Here is a 20,447-nt window from a genome sequence, read left to right as displayed (position 1 = left end):
TTTATCTGTTAGAAAACGTAAAACTAATAAATGATTGCAGAAAAAATATAAAACCATAACCGCTTGACATTTGATTGCTTTTCCATAACTGCGTTCGACAGTCTCCATGGCCCTTTTGCGCGAAATTATTATTTGTGTGTCCCGTCACAGCAATTTGTCTTTTTGGAATCATTTTGCATTCACATGCCCGACTGGACGTATTCGAAATTGCTCTGCACAAGCTCGACATTCCCATGCAGTTACAAATTCTATTCCGTCCTATGGCAACCCACGCAACACATTGCATTGACAAGTGCCACAATTCACATCATCAAGATTGCGTGGAGATTGAGTCACGCCCAAATGTAGAACCCATATCACATATCATACATCGGTTATCCCATATCCACACATCCCCCACCCAATCCCTATATTCAATATGCAGCCCACCTTTTTATCCTTGGCTAATTCGCATGTCATGCTGACGATAAACTGCTCATTGTTGATGGCCATGTCGGCGATGTTGTGGTTGTGAGTGGTATGGGGAATTAACCCTTTTTCTGTCCTACTCCATACCGGGCTATTTGAAGACCAATCTGCCTATAAAAAAACAATGATGGACACTCCGGACTTGGGCATAGAATAATAGTACATAAAAAATAAAAAATGTAGCAGCATCAAAAATAAAATCATGTACGCAGTAACGAGACCCAAAAAACGAAGAAATATAAAGAAGAAAAAACAGTCAAGGAGTTGAAGGATTAACAGACTACTGGATGATCTTTATTTATTTTCGAATAAATATGGGTACTACATAGTATAAGTGTAGCGATTCTAGAAGATGTTGTGGCTTACACTTAATATCCGTATCCTATCTTCAAATAATCTCAGGATTACATAATCTATTTCTGCCTATTTATGCAAATTTAATCAATTAACACCAATGATGTTTTGGGGTTTATGTTAATTTCTTTAAAGGTTTATATATAGTTTCCAAGTTTAACACAGATTTATAGAAAGGGTGCCATCAAGGATCCATAGCAAAATCCTATCTCATTTTTGTAAATATAAACCCTAATAGATATAAGTTTTTTTCTCACAATCTATGTAAACTATCTAAATGTTTTATCTTAAAGACATTTAAATATTAAGTAAAAAACCTGTTTAAATAATAGATATTTTGATTAAAAGTTAAAATAAACCCTGTGTTAGATACCAATTCTTTGATACTCAATCTCTCAATGAACAAAAATAATATTCTGGGAAATATGTCCTTAATAAAAAGGGTATGGCAAGACTAAAAGAAGACAACTCTAAGCGGATGTAGCGCGCTTATCCTTTTTCAGACCCACACACCCACACATACAGTCACAGTTATACACACAAGGACAGCTGGACAGTGGTTTTTATTTTTCATTATTATTTTTACTTTATTTAAACCACACAAAATACTTAAGACGATTTTGTGTTTTGTGGCCCAAGATGTATTGCCCATGGCCAGCAATGGCTGGAAAAGTGTGAAAAGAAGTGATAAAACTTTTCCCCCTGCTTCTGCCACAGGGGGTGGGGATGCAATGGGTGGGTGGGGGTCAGAGGGACAGAAACAGAAAGATGAAATAAAAGGGTAATGTATACATGTCCAAGCGGTCTGTGCGGCTGTCCCTCTGATGGTCGCCGCCCAAGGCGTTTGCATATGCAAAATAAGACTTCACTCCTTACCTTTTGCCAAAGACATTTGTCTCAGACAATTGAATCGGTCCTTTGATGACAGGACGAGATTTTCAGGCGCTGAGCATCAATAATAGACGTATTCCGCACATGTTCTCTGTCAAGGCGATTCCCATTCGGCATCCGATATAGTCGTTGTACTCGTACAATTTATGACATCTCACTCCCCAGCTTCACCGCTTCGAGAGGTCCTTGCCAGGACAATGCTTAAGCGTTTTCGGACTATGCGAAAGCATACAAATTGAGGATTTTTATTTTCATTTCTGTTTTTATGATTTACATTTTTATTTGCCGTTTTCTTTGCCATGTAAAGTGTTTTGGCACTTTCGTCCTGTAATTCTTTTTCATCTGCTTTTTTTTCGACGCCTCATTTTTCCCAAGCGTATTTGTTTTTGGCAAAAAGTGTCGAGGTCTTAATTGTTTTAATTGCTTCAAACATAGTATTTACTCGTATATTTTTTGTGGGGCTTCTTCCATTAACTTCATTTACTTTGGCTTGTTAAGGTTGGCGGGTTTATTAAGTTCAACAAATAAAAGAAAAAATATTCAAGATCCATTATGACAATTAAAATTCTTACTATGCTTCATGAATAAATTCATTATTTGTTGACGCACATAAATTATTTTTATTAATTCACACAAATATATTAAAATTATATATTTTACAGTAGGAGACCAGCGGAGAAAGTATCTTACTTCCTCCGAAGTCTTTTATCTGATATATTTGATTATCTTCAACCGTTTAATCCTTTATGTTCTAAGCTTTCATATCTTAAATTTATTTATAATTTTCAGTTCTCAATCGCGAAAGGACTAACCACCATTGAAGAGACATCCAGGTTTAAAAAAAAAAAATCGAAAGCTCTTAAAAAAAATTATTTAAAATTACTTTCAGCTTAGTGTTTTAAAAAATACAGGTATCCCATTTTATAAAGAGATTCCAATTATGATAAAATATTAATTCATGAAGCTTAATCTCCTAAAATGGGAGACTAACAAGATAAAATTCGGGGACAGTTTTCGGGATAAGCCATCATCGTAAAATAATCAAGTAGCTTTTACTGGTTGGCACTTTTATAAGTCCTTTTTCGACTTTTCCTTCGAACTTCAAACTAATAATATTAATATATGTTTCCAAAGTTGAGAAAAATCTTGCAAAAACCCATATTAAACCTATTTGTTTTTGAAGTAAATACCATTTTTATACATTTCGTTTTTTCTAGGTGCATAAACCTATAAAAATATTTTCATGTAATAGTATTTAAGTACACATGCATTTAAAATATATCTGTTCCAACCAAAACACCCAGAAAAAAAACTAAAGACACAAAGGTAACAGTGGAGAAAAATATGAAACAAAAATGTAGTCGTTTGTCCTGCGGCAAAGTTGTCTTTTCATTTTCACGATTTCTAAAAAGGATATTCGGAATGTATCGCTAAATCGACAAAATAAACCACGAGGGCACAGGTGGGGAAATTGGAAAAAAGAAACATTTGTAAAGAAATACCAGACTTAAGGATTGAAATGGTACTTTTTTCATTTAAGGTCATAATCATTCCATACGTGTTTTATTTAAAAATATTATTATATTCATATTTAAATATAAATGTATACTTACTTTATTACATTTAAAAAAAAATAAAAACACACTATTAATTTAGTTTTTTTTTTTCAGAACGAGTTTTTTATTTTGAAGCAAATAGCATATTCTTAAATTATAATTTATTAATGTCATTTAGACTAGATTATGACTATGGATAATGGTAAAGCTTTACGGAACTATCCTGAATGGATTTCAAAGCCAAAACGCGAAAAAGGTGAAAATGTCTGCGAAAAAGCTATTGGTTTGGATTCGCAGGAAGGGGATGGTGTGCCAGTCAGGCGTTTTTAGAGATGGAATGGGGCAAGGTGGAGCTAAAATGGATGATGGATGCCCTGCCAGGTCCTTGCCAGGCTGAAATAACATGATCAATTTTTAGAAAAACGACGACAAAACGTCGAATGAAAGATAAATAAAGCGGACCACACAGGCAAGCGAAAAAAAAATTGGTAAAAGATGAAATAAAATAAGGATATAGAGTGTTAGAAAATGGTACGAAAGTAAAAGCAAGCGAGGCCGCGAACCGTAGTCCTGTGTGTGGCCAGAGGAGGCGTGTGGGCGGCGGCTGCCGTGGCTCCAATGCAGGGGCGTGGCCTTACATATATATCCTTTACATGGCCCCTGCGAATTGTCGCAGCTGCGTCTATTGCCGCAGCGAATTAGTTCATTTCCACAACTTTTTCAGCGCCCTCCCCGTCGAATCAAAACTGTTTTTACGTTTTTTTAGGTCGCGCTCGGAATATGAATATTTTTGCAAGTGACAGAACTGTTGGCCGCCTAAGTGCTACTAAATCGATTTTGATTACATTGCAAAGCCGGGCCTGCCGAGACCGGTTCACTTCTCCACCTGGGCCGGAGGCTCCATGGTGTACATGTCGCGCAGCAGGCGGGCGATCGGCACGTTTCCAATGGTCTCCTTGAAGAACAGCGCCTCAATGGTGGCCGCCCGGATGGTGCGCAGCGAGGGCAGTAGGAGCAGGAGCCGCCCGAAGCGGGTGGCCTGGCGGGGGTAGCGCAGGCGCACATGGTCGGATAGGATGCATTGCGCCTGGTCCTGCAGCATCTCAACGGGTTGGACGTCGCACAATCCGGCTGTTTCCGGAGCAAACAGGGCGATGGCCTTCATGCAGCCCACCTCGCTGCCGTCGGGCGTGATCTGGCGGAAGCGGCACAGGATCTCCTGGATGGTCTTCATCTCCGTCTGCGTGGCCTCGTCCTGCAGCACCCTCTCCCGGATGAGAGGCGACTCCAGAATAGGAGTGAGGTCCAAAGGAATTGTCCACTGCGCCAGGTTGAGCAGGAATAGCTCCTTCCAGGACTCCTATACCCAAAAAAAAAGGATTTTCATTAGAAATTAAAATGGTAACATTTAAGGATCTAAAAGCTATATTCTATAGTACGATTTCCTTACCTGAAGCAGCAAGTGCTGGTCGTTCTTGGAGAGCGTCTGAAAGGGCATGAGGCACTTCACCCAGCGCACCGCCATAAATAGCAGACGCGCCGTCGTTTCCTGCAGCATCTCCCAGGAGAGCAGCCTCGAATCGAGCAGCTGCTGCGGGAAGAGGAGTGTGTTGTGCTGCACCTGGTACTGGATCAGCTCCTGGCACTTGTCCGGGCTGAGCAGCAGCTCCAGGAAGCCATTGGACGCTGATGCCACTGCTGCCGATGATTGACAGGCTATCTCCCCGCTTCGGATTGGCGGAGGAGTGGGCGTTGTAGGTGTGGGTGACCCGGATGTAAAGCTGGCCTGCTTATTCTCCCCATTATTGTTGTTATTGTGGTTGATGATGCTGTTATTATTGTTGTGGATCCGTAGTAAACCATGGCTAGGAGGTGTTATGGCGTCACTGAGGCTATGCTGCGATGTCTGACGAGGCAGGGGGGATCCGGAAGAAGCTGCCAGGCTGTGGGAGTCTGTAAGCGTAGGCGCTGGAGAAATGCTACCGGCACTAAGCGGTGGAGAGGCAGAGGGCGAGGGGGTCTCCGTCTCCACATTCACGCGCGGACTTTCGCTGCCCAGGCTCAGGCCCCCGTCTCCGCCTCCGCTCCGCGATCCTATGCTAGAGATGGACTGCACGGAGTTGCTGGGCGAGGGGGAGGAGTAGTTATTGCTGCCGGTGGGCACCATCTGACCCGCCGATGCATAGGGTGTGCTGGTGGAAGACACCACGGCGGCTACGGCCGTCGCTGTAATGGCAGGCAACTTGCTGGCCGCCTCGGCAATCAAGTTGTGATGCAGTAGATGCTGGGGGAAGGATAGCGACGGGCCGCCGGCTCCGGATCCACTGCTCGATATGGAGCTGCCATTGCCGCCGCTGTTCAGGCCACTATGAGGAGCCGTCAACGCATGCCCCGGATGACCCGGATGATGGAAGGCCGTCGCATGCTGCTGTTGTTGACCGCCGGATCCCGCGTGATGGTGGTGTCCCAGAGGAGCTCCCGCCTGCTGCTGCCCACCGGTCGCCAGGTGGAATGCTCCCGCTGCCGTCGGCGGGGGAGGCGGATGCGTGGAGATGTGCTGCGTGTAGTTGAAAGAGGCCGAGACATTCGTCACGAGGGAGACGGGAAGGTGGCCGCCATGGTGATGGTGTAGTCCGGCAGCAGCCGCGGCAGCAGCGGCAGCATGGTGGGCGGCTGCGGCATGGGCATGGGCGTGGTGGTGATGATGGTGGTGGTGGTGGGCGGCTGCTGCATGGTGGGCAGCCGCAGCAGCGGCCGCGGCATGATGATGGTGATGCAGCTGCGGATGCAGCTTTGGTTTCCTCGGACCTCGCTCGTGCTGGACAGCTGAAGAAAGGGATACAATAGTAGAAGTTTATTTTAAGCTTAAAATGTATTCTTTTATTGATTTAAAAGATATATCAGTTAAAGAATAAAATATTTGTAAAACCTACACCTTTCCATCTAAAACAACAGATATTATGGAACAAAAGATATATCTTTTTATCTTTAAAAATATCTGATTGTCTTTTTTCTTTAAAAAGACACTAAGGTATTATTTTTTTTATTTACATATCACACCCTAAAGGATCTCAATCTGATTTACATAAAATCAGTTCAAGTGTGTAATTGCGATAATCTGCCTCTAAGTAGATAAATAAACAAAGTTAATTTCAAAGATACTCTTTTTTCGGCTTTCTTCTGTTCTGTTCGGTTCGGTTTCTTTTTGGAAACTTTTCATAAAGGCTTTGAAGTGTGTATTTGGCACAAAAGGTTAGGCTTTCCCCGAGTTGGCTTGGGCAAATAGTCAGAAAAGAGAGAGTTGCCGAGGAGGACATATTAAACCGATTATTAAAATGCTAGAGATGCAAAGATACAAGTCTGAAAAGATACTGTGTAGTAAATAGGTCTTACTGTTCCGGTCGTGTGAACTGTTGCATATGCCTCGAGCAGAACCGGAAGAGGAATTGTTGGAGGGGGTGTGTGTAGAATGTGTGTGCTGCCATGACTTTTATTTGTTTGTAATTAAATGTATCTGAAGCTGTAGCTGGAGCTGGAGCTGCGTATCTTGTAGATTGCATGACACGGCGCAAAAGGGGGTGACATTTTAATCCCCAGCTAATCGCATATGTGAAAGCGTCTCCCTGTAAAATGACTGCAGCCACTTGAGGGCTTTTACCTCAAGCTGCCACTTTCGGCCCTGGCTTGCAACTAGCAAAAAACTTGGCAGCCCGGCAGGCAGCTCGGTAGCTCGCCAGAAAAAGTCTCAAAGCTTTCAAAAGATCACAAATTTCAATTAAAGAAAATGACAAACTCATCAAATTTTTATGCTGCGGGTTTAACAAACTTCGGGTCCCAATTTCCAGGGGCGCTTAAAAATTGTGGTTCAAGCAAAAGACTGAAAAAAAAGGAAATTGTGAAAAAGTTGAAAATACCCCCCGGGAAACTTGCACTTCCAGCTAACCCTTTTGCTTATGACTCCGTATTCCTCCTTTTCCTTTTCTTGGGCAAACACGAAAACGTGTGAAAATTAGCTGCCATGTCAAATTAGATGCTAAGAGAAATTTAAAATATTTTAGAGATTTTTTTCTGGCACTTTACTTTCTAGCCAATATGAAGAAAGTTTTTAAGATTAATTTTTCTTAAGTTTCAAGACCACAAAGTTTATTTTGAATTTTTCTAATAGGGCTTTATATTAATTTTTAATGTGTGCCCTTGACTTTCATGTGAAGTCCATGGAAGTTTGAAGTCCAAAAAAAATCCATGTGTAAACTTTAAGAGGTTATAAAAAGTTAGGATTTTCAAAAAATCTATTTTTGTTTTCCATTTTTTATATACACACATTTCAAGGGGATCCGAAGAATATTTTCGAAGTTATAGACACATTAGTGAAGGCGCGCCGAGGAATCTCACTAGATTATTTATATATTTAAGAAATATATTTAGTTTTTGCATTTTATGTGATTTACTCCATATATCGTGCTTACCGCAAGAGATTTTTTTTGCGGACCTCTGCATTATCAACGTTCCCGATAATTATTTTTGGCATTAAAAAATATGTGAATGTAGTTTTAGGTTGTCATAATGTACCTGCCAAGTTTCAAATCAAAAAACCAAATAGTTTAATTCGAAAAAAACTTAAAAAAAAAAACTTCCAAAAAAGTATTGAAAAAGGCCTTTTTTGACATCTTTACTGTATACAACCCCTTAAGTAAGACACTTAGTTAATATACTAACAAAAACAAAGATCCAAAACCAAATATAGCTATCTTAACTTATACACAAAGCTTACAATGCTGTCTAAAACTTAATTAATTTCCGTATAGATAAAAATTGAACAGCATAAAGAGGCAATGTCGTCCACAATTGAAACCATTTTATGCCGATTTTGCTTCACAATGAGTGACTGTTCAAATCTTTTATCCACTGACAAGAAGTGTGGTCATTATGGACTATTAAGTACTTCGGTACAAGCCTATTCCATCCGAAACCCAGTATGTTTCCGGGGCGTAGCACCCTTCTATGGGATCATCATCCCCAGAGCACATCGAATCACTTCAAGTGTTTTTCTAATTTCACGGTTTATATTTCTTTTTATTTTATTTCCCGTGTCAGGTTCAGTTCCCGTGGCCTGTACGTTATCCCCTCGAACAATTTGCGAACGTTGCCTTATTTACTTTTAATTTGCCTGCCAAACAATCGCATTTTGATACATCTCTTTTTTTCGTAAATATTTATTACGACATTATCTGTTGTGGCGGTCCAAGTGGCCCCGCATATATTTCAAGGGTGCTGCTTATTACCGTTTACCGATTTATTTATTTCGATTTCTGGGCCACGCATTGCGCTTTTCAGCTTATGGACGTCCTGCTTCCTTCGTCCTGCCCCCGGAAATGATGCTGATGATGATCACCATCGTCATTATTTGGGATTTTTGCGTGCTGAACTGTTGTGAAGTCGGCGTGGTCGTCGCGTCCTCGTTGTGGGAACGTACCAGCTGCAAGGCAGCTCGCTCTTCCACTGCCACTTATCATTAATTTTTCCGCTGCTTTTTCCTTTTGCCCATTTGCCCATTCTGGCATCCTGACATTCCTGCCTTTGTCCGGGTGTGCCTTCGGGCCACTTCCCCTTGGCGGCCTGGACCTCTGTTCGCTCTTCATCTCCAAATGAATGCATGTATTTTGACACATTTTTTGTTCCTTCACGGTACTCCTGGTCCGCTACCCTCCACTACGTTATAATTAATTGATTAGCTTCAGCAAATCGGTCAATATGTTTGTTCTGCTACACTTTTGTGTTTTTCCCACTTTCCTGCGGCAAACTAAGGCGCTAAGTTGAGGGGTGTGGTCCTCATAATGAGTTGCTAATTAAATTTGTAGGTTGTAATTTTTTCTGGCTTGCTCTTGGAGCTCTGAAACTTTTTGCCACACATGAGACTTACCAGGGGTCAATACATGAACAAAAAAAAAAGGATATGGGGAGTTCATGGGTAAATCCTTTAAATTAGATTTGCAAAGGAGCTTAAAAGTCAAGGGCTTAGATGCGCTTCCATATACCATTCTTTCTAAGAAATTTCGATTCTACCATATTCATATGAGACTTTTAACCATGTCTATATACATTATTTGTTTTCAAAATTAAAAAATCATAGTCTTATGTTTCAAAGATATTTTTCAAGTTTGTAGTTATAAACCTCTCCTGAATTATTGAGCCTCTAGCCATGTCTATATCTGGGTGAATAGTCATCAGTTTGTAAGCGGAATACCCTGGACCAATCCCTTTACATAGACTTTGCATCAACAAGCATAGATTTGTAATTTTTTTTTGGATAAGACCTTTTTTTTGTGAGACCATAGCCCAATCAGCGATGGTCCTAATTGTACCATAGTTTTTCACTATACTACTTTGGTCTACTCCATATTGCCCCACCAATCCAATCAACTCAGCTCAAGATTTGTCGTAACTTTAACTTTCTCGCTTTCGGAAAATAGAAAAGTTTACAAAACCCCGAATAAACAAGACTCTTAACGAAGGCAACCCGTTCCCCAAACCTGGGCAAGGATTATATATGGAAAATTTGAATGCAAACAGCAACTACAAGCCGTTGTGGAAAGACAAGAACGTTTTCAAGATTCAGTCAACGGTAAACTTATGGAAAAGGACTAGAAAATTGAAATTGAATGTACCACGCTGCATACTTCTGGGCGTTTAAGCTCTTTTGTCAACAGTCTGTGGTTTCCCAACCTGCCCTCCCATTTTCGGCTCAGTGTAGTGGCTATACAAGCAGCACCTTGTCTGTTTCCTATCGGTTTCAATGGTAATTTTGTTGTTGTTGTTTATGTCTATTTCGGAGACGACTTTTTGGCGCAGACTCGGCTAATTTCATGACCACATTTTAACGTATTGATTTTCCTGAGGTTAATGAATATGCATACATACACATAACATACATACATATATTTATTCGAAGGACTGTATATATTTCAGATATTTATGCTGCAGCCTTTGAGCTTCGCCATATTCTCTGGCATTTATATTACGTATACGCATTTTCATTTACACATGACTGCAGGGCACAAAAAGCCATGGCGCAGGGACACGCCCACACGAACACGTTCGCAGGCGCCACACACATACTGATGTATCAACACCCACACCAACACCGACACAGGCGCATCATGTTTTACTTAATTGACATTATAGCCTACTACGATATGTGCATACACTTTCTCCGGGACAGTGCGACATGTAAATGCGCCTGGCTTGCACATGTCATCGACATCGACACTGCATCCCCTGTGCCTCGTGCACCCCTTTCACCCCTTGACCTCTTTGCCACACACCCACACACAGACAGGCGTATGTGTGAGTGACAAACGTGTCAGTGTCAACATTAAAAGCGGATTTAAAATCACTAGGAACAGCCGCCGGACGAGCTCGTTGGCCCAGAATGGGAGTCAGACGGGTGGAAGCCTTTGGCCTCATAGGGCCAGGGCCATATTTCGCAGGTATTGCCAGCCGTCGGCTAAAGGACTTCAAAGAACATTATACATTTTAAGTCCAGAGAACAAAAATTAAGGGATGTAAATATAAAAAAAAAAGGAAACAATAACTTAATGATTATTTACGGGGTAATATCGATAGTAAAAAGAAATTTTTTTATTTCAATATGTAATACAAGTATTAAGTTTTGGACCATTCATCTTTAATATTTCTAAATAATTTTTTAAAAAAATAAAGAACATACCATAAGAACACTTTAAGGTTAAATCTTTGTAAGCCATCATCATTAAAACGTCATACATTTTTTAAAACTCCCTCCGGATGATCGCTTCTCAAAAGTATCTCAAAAAAATAAAATTCGCAAAAAAATGAGATACTTTATTCTACTCTAGTATACACCGTTTATCTATCCTATATCCTAGTATCCTAGTATTAAGTCTATAAACGTTTCACTTAAACAATTTAGTTTAAAATATCTATATTAATATCAGATGTAATCTTTCAATTTGTCTTCCCAGCCTTTTAATATCTACATTATGTATACTTTCCGTGGCCATTATAAGCATCATTAGACTTCACTTTTCGGGTCATCACGCACGCAGTTGAGGGGAGTAAGTGTATCACCATTATCAAGCCCCCTTTTTTATGTATTTCCCCCACCATGTCCCAGCAGCTGAACAACGTTTTTTGTAAGAATGGGATTTGAGAAGCGACACAAATCACTCAAAATGAAAAATCCGCTTAAAATGCCGCGTAAATATTTGCAAAGCGAAAGAAAGTAAAGAATCGCCTGGTGGCTTAGGGTAGGTAGTCGGGGTAGTATGCGTGCTGATGATGCCCTGACACTTTGGAGTATACAAATGCAAATACCATTAAATGTGACAAGTGGCAACATAATTTTTTAGAAGAGCTTTTGGTGTCTTTTTTTTTTGTTATTTTTCTCCATTACACCCCAGAATATTAGCATACAAAGTAGCCAACATTCGTAAGACGGGCACTTTGGTGGTAAGGGCAGTTTCAAACAGCGCGGACCCGAAATGTGTTGTGTTTCTCATATTTTCCCATAATAACTTATTTGGCAGGCCAAAAGTGGGGGCGAAATCATTGGTCAGCTCTTGCTGTCATATTGCCATATTGCCAGGGAGGATTGTCTTCAAATGGGAAATCCCAAGAAGAAACTTCAAGACTTTAGGAAAACGAAAAGGATTCTAACGTTCTAAAATTCACTTTCAAATTAACATTATTAGGTTTTTGGTGTGGCCAAAAAATCACCAAAGCATCTGGAAAAACCTAACCGGAAAAGGCCAACTTAAAATGGGCAACCATGACCAGAAACCATTTTGTCCTTTCACCCCCCAGGACGTTCTCGAATCTAGGAAAAGATACCCAAAGACTTAACTGCTCGCGTGACCCCTTCCTAACAAACTACAAAAAAAAAAAGAGAAAAAAAAATGTTTCACAAACGTGCCTTGAACGATTTTTGTGGCTTTTTTGCTTTCTGCTCTAAACAACAAAAGCATTTTGTCTGGGGAGACTACATACTATACAATGTACTATGGAGGAAAAGCGGAACGGACCATAGGAAATGGGACTCCCTTGGAATGGGTGCAACTTGTTTGTGGAAGATGTGTGAATTGTTTGGTGTCTGTGTGTGTTTGTTGTTTATCTACAGGAACCAGCCAACAAAAACCCCCAAAAACGCAGCCTAACATGGGGATTTGTAGCGGGAAACTAAGAAAATTTTTGGGCGAAAGAATGTGAGAAACATGGACATTTTGTAGCTTGCTCAGATCCTTGCTATGGTTGTGCTTTTTGAAAGTTTTTGGAATACTTTTTTTGTAGGGGTTCCGGAAGAATAACTTTTATGGTTAAGCATACGAAAACAATTTTGGAGATTTGTGTCTTTGGTTAGTCAAAAATATAATCTGATTTGGTTTTAAGTTTTATATCATTTTTATCGTTAAAGATTCAGTCTTAAAATTGAAATTCTGTTAAATAGTATCACCCCTATTTAAAAAAAAAAAATTATATAAAAGAAATGCATTAAGCACATAATAGTCAAAAACCCTTTAGCTTCTAGAGAACCACCAGCCATCCTTGAAAGGACTAACTTCTGATCTGCCACATTTGGGTTGAAGGTTGGCCCTTCAGCTGACGTCTGACGTACAAGCTCGGGCTTTTGGGCATCATCAGTTGATTGTCAATACATTTTAGCCGCATTTTCAGCGAGCAGATAATGCGTGTAATCCGCTATTAAATGCACATTGTCAATCGCTTCCACCCCATAGCTCCTAACCGCTCAACCTCCATCCTCCCCAGCATTGGCCAGGACAGTCGGCCTTGCGTGCGAGAAAGTCTGCAATGATTCTCACGCCGCTCTTGTCCCTGGCTTTATCCCGGATCGTCTGTGCAGTGAACCCATCAGGGGCAGCTTCTGACAACCGAATGCAGAATATAACATTGAATCGAATAGATGGGCTTGGCTCCGGAATATAGTCGACAACCCAAGCTCATCGCAATAATGTGTTTTTATGCTACATTTAATTTTGGCTTAAGAGCTTTAAAGCTAGTATTGTTGTATTGAGTGGCGAATTTGGTATGGCTGCCGGCTCATGGCTCATGGCTGTCAATTGTTAGTCCAGCTTAGATGAATTATATTCAATTAAATAAAAATGAAGTTTCTTTCTCTTGGTTTTAAATATATTCTAAGTTTTAGATTTTCGTTTTAATCATAAGGCAAGACAAAATATTTTTAGCTTTTTATTGAGTTTATAAACGCAATAATCTTAATTTTCAACTAAATCCCCATAAATACTATTTAAAAATTTGTTTTTATAAATTTTAAGGGAAAACACCAATTGCCTTATTCCCAGGCAATCCATTTGCAAAAATCAGTTTTCCCCCGTGGCTACTTTCGCCTCCGAGGCACGACCACAGGATCTAGGCAGAGGACTCGCATAATTTATAATCAGCTTAATGACAACACAACAAAAGTTCAAATGGCATTTTCCAGGGTCTAGTCGCAGGGAGACAGTGAGTAGCGGGAGCCCGCGGGTTTTTGGTTTTCCAGTTTAATGTAATTTATGCCCAAAAACCTTGACGTGGGCGAGACGGGGCTTCACGAGCTAATTTGCTGCATAATTAAATGTATTTGGCAAGTAAAACAAAGACTTGTGGGCCAGGTCGGACAAGAAGGACTTTGAAAAAAAGAGGCTTAGGTCAGGAAAGGCTACTTACCATCCTTGTTCATGGCCGATTGGAAGCACTTGGCGAGGCGACACGCACGACACTGGTTGCGATGAGTCTTGTCCACAGGACACCGCCCCTTCAGATCACCGGTGGCTTTGCAGGTGTAAATGCGATTTCGATGGATGCTGCGCTTAAAAAACCCCGAGCAGCCTGAAAGGTATTAGTCCAGCTTACATTGCTAATTCATATAATCCTGTAGGGCTCACCATCACAACTGTAGATCCCATAGTGCTTTCCGGAGCTTCGATCGCCGCAAACTTTGCAGGGAATATCCAGTAGGCGATCGCCCGCTTTAAATAATAGAAAATCATAAATGTGTACAAGAGTGAAAGAACTTAATATATATGTATTATATAAATACATGATCTAAAATCTTAAAATTAAATCTAAAACCTTAAAACCATTCTAATACTAATCCAAAGCCAGATCAATTTGAACTTTTTTTGGATTAACTTCCCAAGTCTCGCAGACATTTTACTTTTTAAAATATTTACACAAATTAAAAGACTCTATTAGAGAGAAAAGTTATTGGAATAACTCTAAATATTAGCTTTTAAATATTTTTACAAAGTTCCCTGGTTTTAAAATGTAAACGCCCTTATTCCAAATGCGATTTTGAAGCCCTATTAAATAGGCAATACTATTTTTTTCTTTCTAAGCCATAATTTAATGTTTTTATATGAATGTGTTACGTGTGTACCGGATATTATTTCTTTTTTTTCTTTACTCATAGAAAGTCAAATATTGAATTATTTTTGACTTAGAAATAATTCGATTACCATATATTATTTTATACAAATTGGAGGATATACATTTGAAAAATACTTAATTAAAGACTTGAATTGCTTTATGTTTGGCCTATCTTCCATGGATTAAGGACCTGTGGACTTGAGCAAATACTGAGCGTCACGTGCGAAAGATTTGGACAATTTTGTGGCGTTACTTCGAGTGTGTTTGCCGCAGATTAGCAAGTGAAAACGGCACTCACCCCGCCTCCAGGATTCATTTAATACGTGTATGTGCGGCAAGGAGGCGGGTATGGCGGGAAGCCAGCCCTTTGACAGGCACACTTCGCAAATTAAGTTCAACACTCGGCACTTGTCAAAATAAAACGGTGTCCCTTTGTTGTGGTCCTTTGTTCTGTGACATTTGACATATTGTCGCTGGTTGGGTTCAGGCCCCGGGTCGGGGTTTTGGCCGGCGCGTGTTGCCAATTTTCACACCCTGCAACATCGGCAATTGTCCGCTGCGTGTTAACACCTTTCGAGTGGCTGTGCGTGCCCGCTTTGGGGTTGCATCAGGGGACAGGATAGGATAGTCCCTCAGAAACCTTCGGGAACGGACCTTTTTCAGCCTTTCATTTTTAAAATTTTGCGATTTTGTTGATTTTACATATTTATGTTTATTTACGCCATCACTTTTTACTTTGTGCCCCATTTGTTGTTAGTTTTTGGTGCGCGGGTTATGATTTCATCATATCAACGCTTTACAATATGCTTTTTGAGAGGGTATGGAAATTTTCGTCATGTTTTGATAGGCAAAAGGAGTTTTAAGCTGGTCATTTAAGGGGCATGGGAACAAAACGTGAGATTTTTACGATTTCGTTGTGGGATCTTTCAGATTGAGTTAATTCTAAAATCAGAATTTCTATTTATGTTGGAAAGGGTAAGAGAAAATTGAATTCAACAAATACTATAAAAATCGTTTCCAAAGGGAAGAAGATTCTAAAAACTTGCAGATTCCCTAGGAGAGTTGTACATTTATAAGTTGTATAAGTTGTACTTTCTTTCTCGACTTTTCCTAATCAAAACGTTTTTAAGCATGCAGCTTATGTGTTTCAGGGGTAACAAACTTCAAAAACAAAATTATTCGTACAAAATTTCTAAAGTTATACTTAGTCTCTAAGACAGTTTATAGTTCATACAGAAATCCGGGCAGGCGGACCGATATGGCTCTATCAAATAGACTGAGGACATGATATGATGATAATCCCGAATATATTTCTTCACCTTGTTTCAATTAAAACCCTACATAAGAACACATATTCAACCGGTACCGGGTATAGATGTTGGAACTATAATAACTAAAAATCTAGAAATGTTTGAGTTCAAATTAAATATAATAGCTCAAACTGATATCTTAAAATATGAAATCCATTTAGACATTATTTATATTTAAGATTTATATTTAATATAATAGCTCAAACTGATATCTTAAAATATGAAATCCATTTAGACATTATTTATATTTAAGATTGAACAATAATTCAATGTTGTAAATAGTTTAAATGAATAGGTTGAACTTTTTTTTTAACTATGCATATTTTAAGGATCTTTTTTCCATGGCCTTTTCAAATAATTAATTTTAATATTTAAAAGTGATATTAAAACTGTTGTAACAGTCATTTGTATTTAAATAAAATTCATATAATCAGTAATAAGTTTCAAGTCAACAAAAAAACCTAAAAAGTCTTTCAAATTGAATCTGGACTTTTTTTTAACGTTAAAACACCCGTTTTTTTAATTGTTCATCCAATTGAATTGTTTAATTTTCAAACTATTCAAATTTGTAAACTTTCATACACAATTTGTAAGATTTTTTAATTGCCGACGGTTGAAAATTCCGACGCAAAATCACGAAAATTTCGAAAACACTTTACCTGTGCCCATTTTCCTTTGATGGAAATATTTAAACCCTAAAGTATCCAGTTTGGTAAGCTTTGCAGTCCACAGTGTTCACTAAAACTTGTATTTCTGTTATTAATTTAAGTTATTTTTGAAACTTTAACTTGTAGTTTTAACAACGGGAATTTTCATTTGCCGACGCGATTGTGTGCCGCTGGAAAATGCTGGTGCGGATGGAAATGCAAATGCGGATCGCATGGACTGACGGACCAACTGCGAATGAGGCGAGTGAATCTATGGCTGGCAGAGCCAGCAGCGAACAGACCGCCAATTACGAAAGTGAAGCTGCCTAGGAGAGGTCCTTTTTTGCAGTCAATTTGACAGGAGGGCGAGCAAAGCCAAAAGCAGTAACCAACACCCACCAGCCCACTTGCCACCACCACCACCTCGTTCCTCATGCTGCTCATGCATCCCCTTACCCCTCATCCTCATCCGTAGCCGGCTCACCATGGAAAGCCACAATCGAAAAAGGCGAAATGGGGAAAATGAAAAACAGCGTGCGCTGAGCAATGGAAAACGAATGAAAACAAAACCAAAAAAGAAACCAAACGAAAGTCGAAAATTTACAAAAAGCTACCAAACGTTACATTTCATCCCTTGAGAGTGGACCGGAAGCAACCAAAACCCAACCACCCACTCATCCACTCACCCACCCACGCACACAACCATACATACACTGATACACTCTCACGAAAGTCCTGGCGAGCTAGGAATATGGCGACGAGAGGGAGACCGCGGGGGAGAGTCGGGCAACCAACCGGAAAACGCCCTTTTTTCAGTGTCCCGTCCTGATGCGATTACAGCAAATGAGGGTACTTCCTGCCGTCCACCATTTTTGTTTTTTATATTTTTGTTGTTGTTGCTGCTTTCCTTCACACACACACACACGTGCAGAGGCCACACGCACACTGACATCGTACATATACTGTGGCTTTCGACAATTCACCACAAAATGTCAAGAATGACGAAAAGCTATCTGAGGAGCATCCTTGTATTGGTATGATGTGCTGCAGCGTTCCTGCTCTCGTTGCCGGACATCTCCCTCGCACGTTAGCTCCTTGCTCCTTGCTCTCCTTGGCTCGGCAAATATCCTTCGCCAGCAGAGTGCCGGCAGGCTTCTCTCGCTTTTTCCTCCATTTTATTTTTTGTTTTTGTTTTTTGCTCGGCGGATGGGTGGCAGCCGGCGGTTGTAGGCTGTCGGATTATTAGTTCTAAAGTCAGGTCTCAGCTGCCGAAAGGGCGGTACAGTGAAGGGTACATCAAGCAGCAGGAGTCAATTGAGCCTGGGTGGTACAAGTGATCCGTTTTAATTAATTATGGGGCTTCATCAGGAGAGGTGAGAGAAGTTGATTTTGTTTTATAAAAAAAATTAAATAAATATTTACATTAGTGAATAAGTATTTTTTAGGGAAAAGATTTAAAGATTAGAGATCCATATTTGGAGTTTTATTCGTCACAAGATTTATTCCTTTAATGTATTTTTTAAATTGTTGTAATAGAAAAGTTCTGTTAATAAACGGATAAATGAATTTATAATATTATATAATTTTTAATTATTATTATATAATAATTATATAATATCATATTAAAAAAATCTTAACAAAATAAACAATAAAATTTTTATAATAATTTTACTTTTATACATATTTGATTTTAGATGAAATATTAAAACTTTCAAAACATTCTTTCAGACTATGTTAATCAAGGAATTATTTAAAATATATATCCTTAAAGATCAAAAATTAAAACACTGATAAGATAAAATCCTGTTTTAAACAATAACTGTTTGTCGGAAGGAGCTAAAAGACTTTGTAAAGGGATCTATGGATTTTATATTGAAAAATGTTATGAAAACTTTGCCAGTTTGTTGGACCCCATCAGTGACCAAGTACAGCAACTTAGTAAAGGATATGGCATATGTGGCAAGTATATATACAACATTCAGTGATACATATACATACATATGTATTAACGCATTCATATGTGTTGGAGTATAAGTAGAGCATCCTGGAGGAGTACTCCTACTTTTGGCATTTCCGCCATGACGTTTCCCCAGCTCCCACTGGCCGAAGTGGCAGCTCGGTAGGTCCAGGGTCTGTTGCGTGGTGTTGTTGGTATGTTGATAGGGGTTGATTTACTGACTCTCATCTAAATTGAAATGACTTTAGCGGCACAGTGAGCGGGGCCGCACCCATACATGTGCACGAGGGAGGCGGACAGGCCGGGCTAGGCCAGACCAGGCTGGGCCACGATAGGCATTACCCCCAGCTTAGGGGTGGAGTCTTGTAAGTCGGTTCGGCGTGGGCCCGGGATTAGTTACACAGCCCATTTGTCTGAATGTGGTCGTGTATATGCCGCCGCTGCTCGTATATAACCCAAACCCTGATCCCGGATCACCCATATCCCCAAACTGCAATCCTGCGGTTATATTAACCAGTTAGAATGCAAAGTCATTCGCAGGCAAGGCTGCCATCCTTCCCACCCTCGGCGTTCCACAGATTAACCCAGGCGTCCCCCAACCTCAAGCCCCCAACACACGACACCTGCCCCATTCCCCGTACAATACATGGCAAATTTGCGGCATCAAGAAGTCGCATTTTTCTCTCTCTGTCTGTGAGTGACTCTTGACTCACCCCTCCGGGATGCGAGGCCACGCCTCCTTGCCCAGGAAACTCACCACTTTTTGGAAAACCAGGCGCATGCGTTCGATGGAGTTCGAAAACGACTTCGAAAATATTTTCCGTGAAAAGAAGGCTTTGCTTTTTAGTTTTTTGTTGCTTGTCACAGCCTGGGCTTCACAGAGCTCATTCGTTTCGGAACAACCAACCAAATCAGAAGTCTATCTAGCAAAAAATATTTATTTCTTATTTTTTGTTAGATATTTTTGTGCTCAAAATTTAATCGTTGTTCTGTCACTGCGCTCACATTTATTGCCAGGTAAGTGGAATATAATTATTTTTCAGTTAAACCAGTAATGGTACTTGACTGCTTTTCAGTCAGCATGGATGGATATTATCAAGGCAACAGTGGCAACTTCAACAGCAGCGGCTATTCGCAGCGATCCGTGAACAAAAGCTACGGATCCTGCTGCAACTGCTCCGGGGGCTGCTGCCCACGGATGGGCGCTGGGGCCAGCCAAACGCAAAGCCAGATGCAGAGCCAGAGCATGGGCCAGCTGAGTTGTCCTGGTGGCAACTGTTGCCCCGGCGGACGGTGTCCAGTTGGGAAGAGTCGTGGCCATTCCGACTGGCAGAATAGTGGACGCTAACGCCCAAGAGTTGGCGGTTCCATATGTGAGCCTGACAGGACAATGACGTGGAGTTACACACATTTAATTACCGAATTATTGGAAATGGAATATCGTACGATGTTGAACAGATTTCAAAATGCACACTCAGGCACGGACTGGCATTCAGGCCATACCCACAATCGCACGAGTTGACGTGGATTCCATCTTGTTTCCAACATTACCACATATCAAAGTATAATATGAAAATTATACTACACTCCTGCCGAAAGAACATGGTGATACGTACACACAGGACCATAGCCGACTAAAATTCAGTGTTACACATGATATACTCATAGCAGAGTTAATAAATACCATTTCAATGAGATATTTAAAATATCATTCCATAGAGTAATATAATTTTTGCAGCAAAGGGTAAGGGACTGGGTATAAATATTTATATACTTTTTTTTTGTCAGTTACGATTATTTTGTATAAATGGGTCAATATTGTGCCAAATTTTGTCCATAAGAA

At 40.1% G+C, this 20,447-nt stretch overlaps 2 protein-coding genes across 3 annotated transcripts; one reads left to right on the top strand and one right to left on the bottom strand.

Moving 5' to 3' along the window:
- Positions 1-3,586: 3,586 nt before the first annotated feature.
- Positions 3,587-17,179, bottom strand: dsf (nuclear receptor dissatisfaction). Of its 2 annotated transcripts, none has more exons than XM_017243336.3 (5): positions 17,104-17,179; positions 14,207-14,290; positions 13,989-14,150; positions 4,720-6,095; positions 3,587-4,629 (listed from the first exon to the last, which is right to left on the bottom strand). In XM_017243336.3, exons 1-5 carry the CDS (start codon positions 17,132-17,134, stop codon positions 4,144-4,146), a joined length of 2,139 nt encoding a protein of 712 aa, XP_017098825.2. In that variant the 5' UTR covers positions 17,135-17,179; the 3' UTR covers positions 3,587-4,143. The 2 variants fall into 2 exon arrangements, with proteins under 2 accessions (XP_017098825.2, XP_017098826.2); XM_017243337.3 differs by lacking the exon at positions 17,104-17,179 and adding an exon at positions 16,660-16,916.
- Positions 17,180-19,461: 2,282 nt separating this feature from the next.
- Positions 19,462-20,312, top strand: LOC108126725 (uncharacterized). The gene is made up of 2 exons (XM_017243401.3): positions 19,462-19,621; positions 19,681-20,312. Exon 2 carries the CDS (start codon positions 19,686-19,688, stop codon positions 19,950-19,952), a length of 267 nt encoding a protein of 88 aa, XP_017098890.2. The 5' UTR covers positions 19,462-19,621; positions 19,681-19,685; the 3' UTR covers positions 19,953-20,312.
- Positions 20,313-20,447: the final 135 nt, after the last annotated feature.

Source organism: Drosophila bipectinata, chromosome 2L, assembly GCF_030179905.1.
Source record: "Drosophila bipectinata strain 14024-0381.07 chromosome 2L, DbipHiC1v2, whole genome shotgun sequence".
Taxonomy (NCBI): Eukaryota; Metazoa; Arthropoda; class Insecta; order Diptera; family Drosophilidae; genus Drosophila; species Drosophila bipectinata.
This window is presented reverse-complemented; position numbering and strand designations above follow the sequence as displayed.

Coding starts and splice junctions, on each gene's coding strand:
- dsf (XM_017243336.3), bottom strand. CDS start 17,134: ATGGTGAGCCGGCTACGGATGAGGATGAGGG. Junction 6,096..13,988: donor ATCGGCCATGAACAAGGATG/GTAAGTAGCCTT, acceptor CCCTTTCTTCAG/CTGTCCAGCACGAGCGAGGT. Junction 4,630..4,719: donor ACCAGCACTTGCTGCTTCAG/GTAAGGAAATCG, acceptor TTTTGGGTATAG/GAGTCCTGGAAGGAGCTATT.
- LOC108126725 (XM_017243401.3), top strand. CDS start 19,686: ATGGATGGATATTATCAAGGCAACAGTGGCAACTTCAACAGCAGCGGC.